At 38.9% G+C, this 11,204-nt stretch overlaps 1 protein-coding gene across 1 annotated transcript; it reads left to right on the top strand.

Annotated features, from left to right (window-relative positions):
• The first annotated feature begins 572 nt into the window (after positions 1-572).
• Positions 573-10,804, top strand: cops3 (COP9 signalosome subunit 3). The gene is made up of 12 exons (XM_032573648.1): positions 573-755; positions 2,104-2,233; positions 2,612-2,724; positions 3,183-3,232; positions 4,913-5,005; positions 5,082-5,261; positions 5,343-5,483; positions 6,181-6,354; positions 7,384-7,470; positions 7,608-7,721; positions 7,820-7,900; positions 9,933-10,804. The coding sequence occupies exons 1-12, from the start codon at positions 701-703 to the stop codon at positions 9,984-9,986; spliced, it is 1,272 nt and encodes a 423-aa protein (XP_032429539.1). The 5' UTR covers positions 573-700; the 3' UTR covers positions 9,987-10,804.
• Positions 10,805-11,204: the final 400 nt, after the last annotated feature.

Here is an 11,204-nt window from a genome sequence, read left to right as displayed (position 1 = left end):
TTATGTTTGCATTTTAAACAGAAAATTCAACTTAACTTGGTTAAAAGTCGAACACTCCATTGAAGGTCATTCAACCACAACCGTATAATCCAATTTGGCTTTCCATGCATTTAGAATGAAGTTGTTGCCTATATGAGTTCTGACTTCTGGGGTAAATGGTCGTCCATCCCTTGTTTGTAGTCTATGCCATTTCCCACTTATTCTTGTAGGGCTGTGGTTAACATGGTGCAGGACAGGTAAATGTTGAAATTAAATATATATATATATATATATATATATATATATATATATATATATATACACAGAAGCTCTTAGTGTAAAAAACATCTTTGTTAAAATCAAAGAAGTGGCTTCCGCATTGCTTAGTTTTTTTACCATTACCTTTTTCTTTTCTACAGCAAAGTAGTCCGCCATCTTAAGTCCCTTAAAATCATTTTTAAAAGTTTTCATAAACCAGCTGCAGCATTTTTGTTATTCATTTTGAAATACAAAAAGGCGAGAAAAACCGTGTGTGTGGTACTTTAAGAGTCAAAAATTACGTTTCGTTACTCCCGTAGCAGCCTGTTCTGTTCCTGTGTTCTCGCGATAGCTTCCCCATCAGTGGCGGCTGTGTGGCCCCCTGTCTCAATCCGGACCGACTTGTTTCTGACGTTTGAATGAAAAACACTGCGAATTACCTCCACTTTGGACCCAGGAAATAATGGCTTCAGCACTGGAGCAGTTTGTTAACAACGTGCGGCAGCTCTCTGCTCAAGGTAGGGCCGCTAAACTCACCGTAGTGGGAAATATTAGCTAGTTAGCTAGCATATGCTACCTAATGCTTTGGCGATAGCCAGGCAGCAGGACTGCTCAGAGCTCTGCTTTTTGCTTTATCATGTAAACACACCACAAAAACGAGTTTATTGGGGCGCGAGAGTCCCGTAAACTCTCGGCATGTGGTTCGTCTGTTCCTCGTGACTCTTAAGACTCGCACAAACCCCACGACCCATAAAACTAAATGTCAAAATTCTACTTTTTGTTTTTGATCTAGCTAATAATTTCTGGGTATTGCTTACCGGTAGTCCCGCCCAGGCCTCCTCTGATTGGTCTTTAAAGCAAAATCTGTAAGGTAATTGGCTGAAAGTCGTGTCTGTCAGTCGCTTTTGCTTTACCTCCCTTGTGCAAGGCCTTGACAGGGCATCTGACCGGCCGATTGGTGTTTTAAATAACTCGCAACGGGTTGGCACAAAACAAGCATGTGATTCACGTTGTTTTCTACTTTTATAAGTAATAACTCATCAGGAGGGAAAATATAGAAAACCTAGCTATTTTTTTTCTATGAATAAAAAAAGCATTCATCTTATATTAGCTCTGAAAGTAACACACAGTTAACGTTATTACATAAATCCAGTGTCCTTTAGTTTTCTTTTTTTCTTGGAAAAAATAATGCCTTGCACTTTTCCACTTTTTGTCACGAACAGACATCAGTGTGTTTTATGGGGAATTATTGCAACAGACAAGATCAAAGGAAATATGTAGTTTTTCAAAGGTATTTACCTAAACAAATCTGAAAAGTCAGATTCAACACTTTGTAATTAGAGCTGAATCTTCTGCTTTGTCTTTACCAGCCGACTCAAGCTCCGTCACTTGTTCCTGATTCATTTTTTCCCACTACATTGCAGTTAATATGCTTCTATTTACCATTTCAAATACAGTCTGCACCACATTACCAATATTTCTACCTTAAAAGGCAACAAATGTGTGTGTATTCCTCCATTTGTTTTACAAGTTGGTTGAGCTTTAGCTTTTATTCCAAAGCTTTTTCACATCTTTCATGTTTTTCCTCACTGATATTCCCTAACAGGAACTAAAATTCAGGTAAAGTGTTTTTATTGGTTATGGAAGGAAATTGGTGTCACCGGATTTGAAAAGATGCTCATAGATTGTTTTTTTTTTTTTTAAATAAAAGACGTTCCTCTGACCATGGATTCAAGTTTGTGGTTGTAACGTGACAAAAACGTGGAAAAGTTTAACCGGATCTAAGATGTTTTTTTGTTTTTCTTTTCCCCAAAGTGCTGTAGTTTTAGAAAGTTTAAATTTCTCCCTGTCAATCTCCCCTCCCAGGCCAGATGACTCAGCTGTGCGAGTTGATCAACAAGAGCGGGGAGCTGCTGGCCAAAAATCTGTCCCATCTGGACACGGTGCTGGGGGCCTTGGACATCCAGGAGCACTCCCTGGGTGTGCTGGCTGTGCTGTGAGTCAGAGTTTTTCCTCTGTTTGCGTCCGGTAAACTGGACGTTTGCAGGTTCTGGTAGCAGAACAACGTGGTTGATTCTCTTCTTTAGAAAAGAAAGAAAGATGTGCTGAAGATTTTTAATGAATTGGAATTGGAATGTTACGTTCTCTTTTTCAGCCCAATAAAAGAAACAAAACTTTTTTCATACAGAGAAAATGTATGAAAAATATGTTTAATACCTGCATAATTCTGATTATATTACATATGATTAAGAATCTCAGCTAAACTTTGGTTTAGTTGATATTTAGTTGTTTCCTGTCGAGGCCTGTAATGTTGTTAATTTCTCATGGTTGCGCTGCAGGGCGAGAGTTGATCTTCTCCTTCTCTTATTTTCAGATTCGTGAAGTTCTCCATGCCAAACATCCCAGACTTTGAGACGCTCTTCTCCCAAGTTCAGCTCTTCATCAGCACCTGTAATGGGGAGCACATTAGATATGCAACAGACACTTGTAAGTAAACTCTTTGACGGTGAACAAAGCTCGTTTACATCCTGTCTGCGGCGCTCACGGTGCCTTTTCTACTGTGGGCTGATTGATTCGAACACAAACGGACAGATATGGATCTGGTTGTTCCCACCTGGCATTAAAAGCGTTTTCACATTCACCTAAGTTATATTTGAATCAATTTGGCTACAAAAACAAATAATAACATAGTTCTACATTGTGACACACAATTTGAGAAGTAGAATAAAATGTAGCGACGCAAAGACACTGACCTTTTCGACCCGTAAACAGGCAGCCGTTGCCGAAGCAAAATTCTTACAGCATGCTTGATAAATAAATGATGGCAGCTTTTGAAAACGGTAGGAAAAAAAGTTGAATATCTACTGAGCCATTTATCAAAAAACGAACTGCTGTTTTGTTTTTTTTTTCTGAAATATCGATGATTATTTTCTCTCTCCTTGCAGTTGCTGGCCTCTGCCACCAATTGACAAACGCCCTAGTAGAGCGGAAACAGGTAAGAGCTTCAGCAGATCCGAGTGAATCGGTTTCTTGCTTCAGACGACATAATTTCATAGGTTCTCATCTGAGTGGAGAATTTGACCTTTTCCTTCTGTAAACATCGTAGACTTTATGACGCCGTTCGGTGAGCTTTACTTTTTGTAAACGTTTCGGCAAAATTCTTATATTGTTCTGTTTTGAGCTGAAAAGTTTCAGGAAAAAATGTAATTTAATTTGTTAGTCTCGTCCCGAAACAGAAACATCAGAAGTTACGGAGGATAAAGGACTGGACTTAGTGGTCCAAAGTCTTCATGCTTCCTTCTGCTGATGAACTTTATGGAGATGCTGATTTTATATTGAAACTTTAACTTATGCAAAAGATCGTTTCTATATTGGAAATTATATTTTATTGGTTTCAAGTAATATTCTTATCTTCTAATTGAGGTAATTTGAGGTTTTCCCAGAATTGAAGCCATCGAAACGAACAGAAAAAGTCATTAAATATATTGTTCTATTTGTGATGAAGCTACGTAATGAGTTGCGCTTTTTCTTATTTTATGAACTAATCTTTTAATTTTAAGTAGTTATTAAGTGGCTTAAATATGAATTGGTAGTTGTGGTATGCAATATTCGCTTGCCTGAGGACTGTTTGGAGAGCTGATATATTTTATGAGTTCTGAAGTTGTATTTTTTCATGCTCATGCAACATTTAGCCAATAGAATTAGGAAAAGCTCACACAAGACATAAATGACTGGCAAAAATGCTAAAGGAAGCACAGATCAGACAGACAGGAGAGAAGGAAACAGGCATAACTGATATTGTCATCACAATATTTCCCAATATTATCGCCGTCGCAAGATTCTCTAATATCACGCAGCCCTGACCGGTAGGAGGGGGAGGTTATAATTTTTTGTCATATAGCACTGTTAGCGACTAGTGGGGTGACTGTTGTTAATCGCACATGCAGACGTGACCTGGTGGGCGAGTCAGTCAGTCAGTCAGTCAGGCAGTTCTCTGTAACAGCAGAGCAGATGAGGACAGTGGCAGATTTTCAGGCCTTTGCAGAGCTAGATAAGATCAGTTTCACATTGAGTTATACTGGCTCTCAGACTCTCAGCAGTCTGCGCTGTGGCAGCTGATGAAGACAGGAAAGTTCTGATTTCTGTTTTCACCACTGCTGTTTGCTGTTTCCTGAACTTTTACGGCTTTTTTAGCCCAGCTCCTCTTCTCAGTTCTGGATTTACTTCCTGTCGGCTGCAGCACACTTGCAGCTTCGTAAAACCCTTTTCAGAGGGTTCGTCTTTCTACTTACTGTATTTATAGTCCAGCTGCTCATTGTGTGCTCCATACAGGACAGAGTTCATTTCTCATAAAGTCAAAGGGTCTGCTTGACATACTTATGGTGAAATAGTAAATCAGTCATGCTGCACTTAGCTTGCTGCTACATGAAACCACCACTTCCTGCTAGTTCAATCGCTGGTCTAGTTCTTTGGTGTGTGGGTGTTTTTTTTTTTACTTTTTAATGTTGCTCTGACATGTGGCGGTCATTTTACTCTAAGCTTAGAATGATTTCCAAGACCAAAGAGAGGTGTTTTTTTTTTTTTTTTTCTGTTTTCTTCTCAGAGTAAATATTTGGCTGCGTTTTAAAGCAGTTTCAGTTTGATTTGACGCTTCCATCTTCTTCTCCTTCTGCAGCCTTTGAGGGGTGTCGTCATCCTAAAACAGGCAATAGACAAAATGCAGATGAACACAAACCAACTTACCTCAGTTCATGCAGACCTGTGTCAGGTGAGTCGGCCGTTTCCTCCCCCGGTCCGGTCCGGTCCGACTCCGCCGCCCTCACCCTCCTCTCGTTCTCCTGCAGCTGTGCTTGTTAGCGAAGTGCTTCAAGCCCGCTCTGCCCTTCTTGGAGGTGGACATGATGGACATCTGCAAGGAAAACGGAGCCTACGACGCAAAGCACTTTTTATGTTACTACTACTACGGCGGCATGATCTACACGGGCCTGAAAAACTTTGAAAGAGCACTGTATTTTTATGAACAGGTACGCTCCCGTTAGCTCGTCCGACGTCGCAGCCAGTCGTGCTCCGAGGGGGACACTAACCCGTCTGGTGTTCCTCGACAGGCAATAACCACTCCGGCCATGGCAGTGAGTCACATCATGTTGGAAGCCTATAAGAAGTACATCCTGGTGTCGCTCATTCTCCACGGCAAAGTGCAGCCGCTGCCCAAATACACTTCACAGATAGTAGGAAGGTTCATCAAGGTAGGAACTGGATCACGACGCTGGTGCTTTCTCAGCTTTAGCGAAACAAGTGGATAGAAATTCTGTCCAATGTCTGACCTGCTGGGTGACTCTTCTTCTTTAGAGTACTTTGAAGAGCAGCTACCAGAATATAGCATTTTAGCTAAAACATTAACATTCTCCATTTTATGCAAGTTATTTGTGCCGTTCAACTTTCTCCTTTGTCTCACCTTCAGTGTATTTTGTTGGGATGTTGAGTGATAAACCAACACAAAATTGCACCTAATTGTGAGGTTTAAGGGAGAAATTGGGAAAAAAAAAATCAAAATCTGAAATTAGAGTTGCAGCAGTTTTCTGGCTGATCACTAATCTTTAAATGGCCTGACTTGTCGATTCTGATTTTGGCCGATGCTGTGACTTGATGGTTTTGGGTCCACATGAGAAAAATCTTGGTTTATATGAAAGCATATTCATGTGTCTAGTCAAAGTCCAGACCTAAATACATTTTGCCTTACTCTCTGACTGAGCTTGAACTCCGAAAACCCCATGATTTTGTTTTGGTCTATCTCATAAAATCCCAATAAAACCCATAAAGTTTGTGGTTGAAAGGTGAAAAATGGGGCATGAATACTTCTGGAAGTGAAGAAATTATATCAGCCAGTCTGAGCATACCGTTTTCCTCTCCTGCTATAACCGTGGTTTCCGCCTCCACCCACAGCCCCTGAGCAACGCCTACCACGAGCTGGCTCAGGTCTACTCCACCAACAACCCCGCCGAGCTGCGCAGCCTGGTCAACAAACACAACGAGACGTTCACACGAGACAACAACACAGGCCTGGTCAAGCAGTGCCTCTCTTCCCTCTACAAGAAGAACATCCAGAGGCTAACAAAGGTGGGGGGCTCCGGGTGACTAACTTGCACTAATTGTCTTAATTGTGGAAATGCACACTGATTAAATCGGGCTTTAAATGGAATGAAATGAAGCTAAACTGTAAGGTAAAGTCAGTGATGCAGTAGCATAAAACGAGCAGTTGATTTAGATATCCAATCATGCTCTGAAGACAAGTCTTCTTTCTTCTGAAGCTGGAGCAAAATAAAACGAAGCAAAACCAGCGGAAAGATTTCAGTCGCATGAGACAAAGCATAGCTAATGAGAAAAATGATTTCAAAAACAGTTTAGCCAGAGTTTCAGCTTCCTATCCTGAAATGATGACATGTGTTACTAGAAGCCTGCGTTCAATCTGCTTTTAGAAAGTCTTATAACATGTTCCTGAAAGTGACCTCAGAAAAACTCATGAAATATTCCACAGGAATCAGGGAAAGCCTGTGACATCCAGTGTCTCTGTCGCTAGGAGTGGCCCACTGTTTTCCATTTTAAAAAATTTTAAAAGTTACAAAAATTTACTAAATTGGGTACTTAGATTATACTTAGATTAACCAACAATACAGTTTAGATTGCATGGTTTTCTTTTATAAATGGTTATTTTATGAGTTAATTCTGGGCTCCGAAGTTTAATGTACCAAGATTAATATTTAAACTTGATTTTATTTAGGGGTAAATATATTGTGCTACTCCTGAAAATACGTTGAAAGATTACGATTTAAACAGCAACCTCAGACGACGAACGTGCTTCACAATAGTTAAAACATAAAAGTAAGTTTGATTTTTAAAAAAATACAATGGTAAAATTAAATAGTAAATTACCAATAATACAGCAGGAATAAAACCAAAACTGACTTAATTTCAGTTGCACTGATTTCCCAAAAACTCGTATTATTTCAAATGTACTATAATCAAGTACGTCACTTACAGTTTTGCTGCTGCAATGCTAAAAAATCAAAGTAAAGTTAAGTTGCTGCTCTCTACAAAAACGGCTTCAGCGGGTCTCCAGTGACTTCCTGTTTCGTCCGATCCCCGCAGACTTTCCTGACGTTGTCTTTGCAAGACATGGCGAGTCGAGTGCAGCTTTCAGGTCCCCAGGAAGCAGAGAAATACGTCTTACACATGGTGAGTCTGTTCACACAAACAACTTTGAGCTGTTTCAAATATTTTCTCTTTTACATTTTAACGCGAGTTTAAAAACGAGCTCCGTTGCAAGCGGTTCATGTATAAAAGAAAATAATAATAATAAATGTGTATTTCAGATTGAAGATGGCGAGATCTATGCTAGCATTAACCAAAAGGACGGTATGGTCTGTTTCCATGACAACCCCGAAAAATACAACAACCCAGCAATGCTCCACAAAATAGATCAAGAGGTGATCCTGAAATCTGCCTGTGGATATTTTTTTCTGCTTTAATATCCTGGTTAAAGCTGCTATAATCCATATCACGGTTTCATTGTTCTTATTTACAGATGTTGAAATGTATAGAGCTGGATGAGAAACTAAAGTCTATGGATCAAGAAATTACAGTAAACCCACAGTTTGTGCAGAAGGTGAGTGTTTTATTGCAGAATTCTGCATTAGTGATGGCTGTTATAACACATGTCTTGTGTTCATGCAAAATTTATGATAGTACTATGAGAATAATTGATAAAAAAAAGTAACATTTTACAACATGGTCTAAATATGATCAGTAAAATAAATGTTGACTATAATTACTGCCTTCTGTAGTAATTATAGTCAACATTATCATCAAAATAATTTAACATACATGTCATGTTATCAGATAAAGGGTTAAAAACCTCAATATTATGACGTATTTGAATGTCTTTATCTGAGTTGATATTTTGTACCTACAAATTTAAGAAAGGTAAAAGGGGGGAAAAAAAGTATATATATATATATTTTTTCCTTCTATTTGGTTCCAAACGCTGTTAAGCTGGACCTCACTGTGTTGACTGGGACAGCCATAGATTAAACATGGATTGGTGAGGTAGCTGGTTAAAGAGTTTAATATCACTAAAGCTAATCTTTACTGAGTCTTAGAATATGGCAAGTATATGCGCAATACTGCACGCAAACCACAGTTTGGTATGTAACCCAGATTCAAAATTGGAATTAAAAAGGTTTCAGAAATGTCCTTCCCGTTTGAACCAACTTTTTTAGTAAAATCGGATAAAATAGAAATGACTGGCATTGGTTGATTCAGTTCATTTGGGCTTAATTTTTACACCATATCAATTTTGATCCACCAAAGAGAAAATAAAATATTTAAACAATCACAACTCGCTGACATGACTGATGCCATGTTCCTCTTAATCACCATTTACTAGTGTTTACTACCAGACACAACAAAGTACAGCATTTTCGACACGTTTGGCTTTCCATATATTTTCACTACTGCTGAAGTGACATCTTAGATCACCAAAAACCCAGTAGGTTACTACACTGCAGTTTCAAACAAGGAGGTGTGTGTTTAAGCTTTTGCATCATCATTGCCAGGCATTCCTGCCTGACTCTTACAGTCAGTAGCTTTAAATAGTATCTTTATCTACTTATTGCCTGATTAAAAGCAATAAAATGAAACGCACGCCATATTCGGAATAACAGTCGTGAATACCTGTTTTCCGTAACCTGACAGCTGAATATGAATGTTAATAACGTTAAGCTCGTAAAAAAAAATGCTATTTAATTCAGTGCAGTAAGAAAGCATGTTTTCTCCAACATATTGAGACATATTCATTCAAGCTGGAGTTAAATAGCCAGACTTTCTAAGCAGACCAGGAAGGTGAAGCAGATTTCAATAAAGCCATTTTGTTTATTTGAGCTTTTCCCCTCTGTCAGTCATAGAACATGCTGGATTTAGAAATTGTTGTAGTCTTTTAAAAAACAGAGTTAACGTACCAATCTTCATTACTTGGGGAATACATGGAGCATACTTTTGGTTTAGTAATGCTATCACTTATAATTACTAATATAAAATGCTAGATATAGCTTAAAATGTCCAATATGGAACTGAAAATGTGTTCTTGCACTATAAAGCCGCTATCGTTGTATCAGTTGAAAATGGTCTCAAAGGAACAATATTATCGTTTATCGCAATAACTTCTGGGACAGTTTATCGTCCCGTGAAATTTGTTATCGTGACAACAGCAGAATTATCAGAGGCTTCTTCACACCACTCTTAATACAGACTGCTACAGGAAATCCTTCCTATAGCAACTCCTTGATAAAAGTTACAAGTTTTTTATGTTATTTTACACCAGTACTAAGAGAGAATAATCGGAATAATCTAAAATCACACCCGTAGGTCACAAACTTCACAAAAATTGGAGAAATCTGACAGAGTTCTCTAGTGAAAAGCAAATACGTCACACTACTGTCAAGCATAATTTGGACGGGAATGTCAAAGTTATATTTGAACCGTGGCGAAATCCGAGAGCGTTTCTTCTGCAAAGTGTGTCAAAAAGAAAAGCCCCACTATTAATCTGTTTTTGTTCTAAGAACGTAGCTATGGCTTCTGTGTTTTCGTGGTAAACATTTCTGACCCGTGCTGCTGCTGCTGCTTCTTCACTTTTCCTGCAGAGTATGGGATCTCAGGAGGACGACGTCGGTAGCAAAACGTCGAGTTATTCATGAGGGGGCCTTGGACAGGGACAGAACGCCACAGCCACCCCAACACGTTCTTCCCGGGATGAGTTGGATTTTTTTTTTTTTTTTTAAAAGAGGAAAAGAAAACATTCTGTTGCGTCAGGACATTGGTCAAGGAAAAAAACCTAATTGTGTGGAATGATGATTAATTTGGTTATTCTTACTTCACCGTGTCTTAAGGATAACAGATCCTTAGAGAAAAAGGAAAAAAGAAAAGGAAAGAAAAAAAAAATCAAATTTTCATCTGTGTTTTATTTATCAATGTTCAGGAGCGCCACAGCTACGCTGACAGAAACCACACCAATAAAAACTGGACTTATCTGTTCCAAACGCGTGTGAATAAATCTCACTTGTTTTTTTTTGTTTTGTTTTGTTTTTTTGGGTTCTTCTGCATGATGGCCGTAACTGGAGGGGCATTACGAATGAAGTGAAGCATCTTTGGCTGACGAGGAATAAATATGATTATATTCTACATTTTGTAAAGACCGCGCTGATCGTTTTCTTCTCACTCCTTGGTTAGATTGTAGATATCATAAAACGCGAAGCTTGTACACACGGACATACCCTCGACGAATCTCGACACTGTGGAGAAGTCGAACACAATCTGGTGCACTGTTGTTGTTTTTTTTGTTTGTTTCTCCCTATTTTTTTATTTTTTTTTAGGCCAGATCCACTAGGTGTCACTAGAGCACTGCACAAGAAACTGTTTTGACAGCTTGAAGTCAACAGATATAACCAATCTGTCTTTATCAATTGGGAGCTTGAGCATTGCGATTGTGGATCTGTTAATAAATTGTTTAAGAATACAGGTGTCGGTTAATTTCCTCTACACGCTCTACTTTAGCGTCCATCATTTCATAGTGGATCACAGTCTTGGTTATAGCTTTGAGGTTGACTCTCTTCTCATTGGGTGCGCACCATTTTTCACCCGGCCGGGCAATTTTGTGCGCTTGCTCACGGGTGGGGTTCATGTCATTTCAAACGATACACCAACTGGGGCATACCCTGGATGTCCCTTCTAGAAGGGCGACAGTCGGCCACTTCGAGCATATGGCTAAGGTAGAAAATAACCGGTGTTTGTATGTTGTGGTAAATGCAAATAAATAAAATCGGAGAGTGACTTTTTCTATTATTATTTTGTTTTTTTAACATGAACAATTAGAACTCTGAAAAGTTGGTTCTGGAAGCCGGTGTATTAAAAGAAGT

This window comes from Xiphophorus hellerii, chromosome 10 (genome assembly GCF_003331165.1).
Source record: "Xiphophorus hellerii strain 12219 chromosome 10, Xiphophorus_hellerii-4.1, whole genome shotgun sequence".
In the NCBI taxonomy this organism is placed as follows: Eukaryota; Metazoa; Chordata; class Actinopteri; order Cyprinodontiformes; family Poeciliidae; genus Xiphophorus; species Xiphophorus hellerii.
The sequence above is the reverse complement of the archived record's forward strand: the minus strand, read 5'-3'. Positions and strand labels throughout refer to the sequence as shown.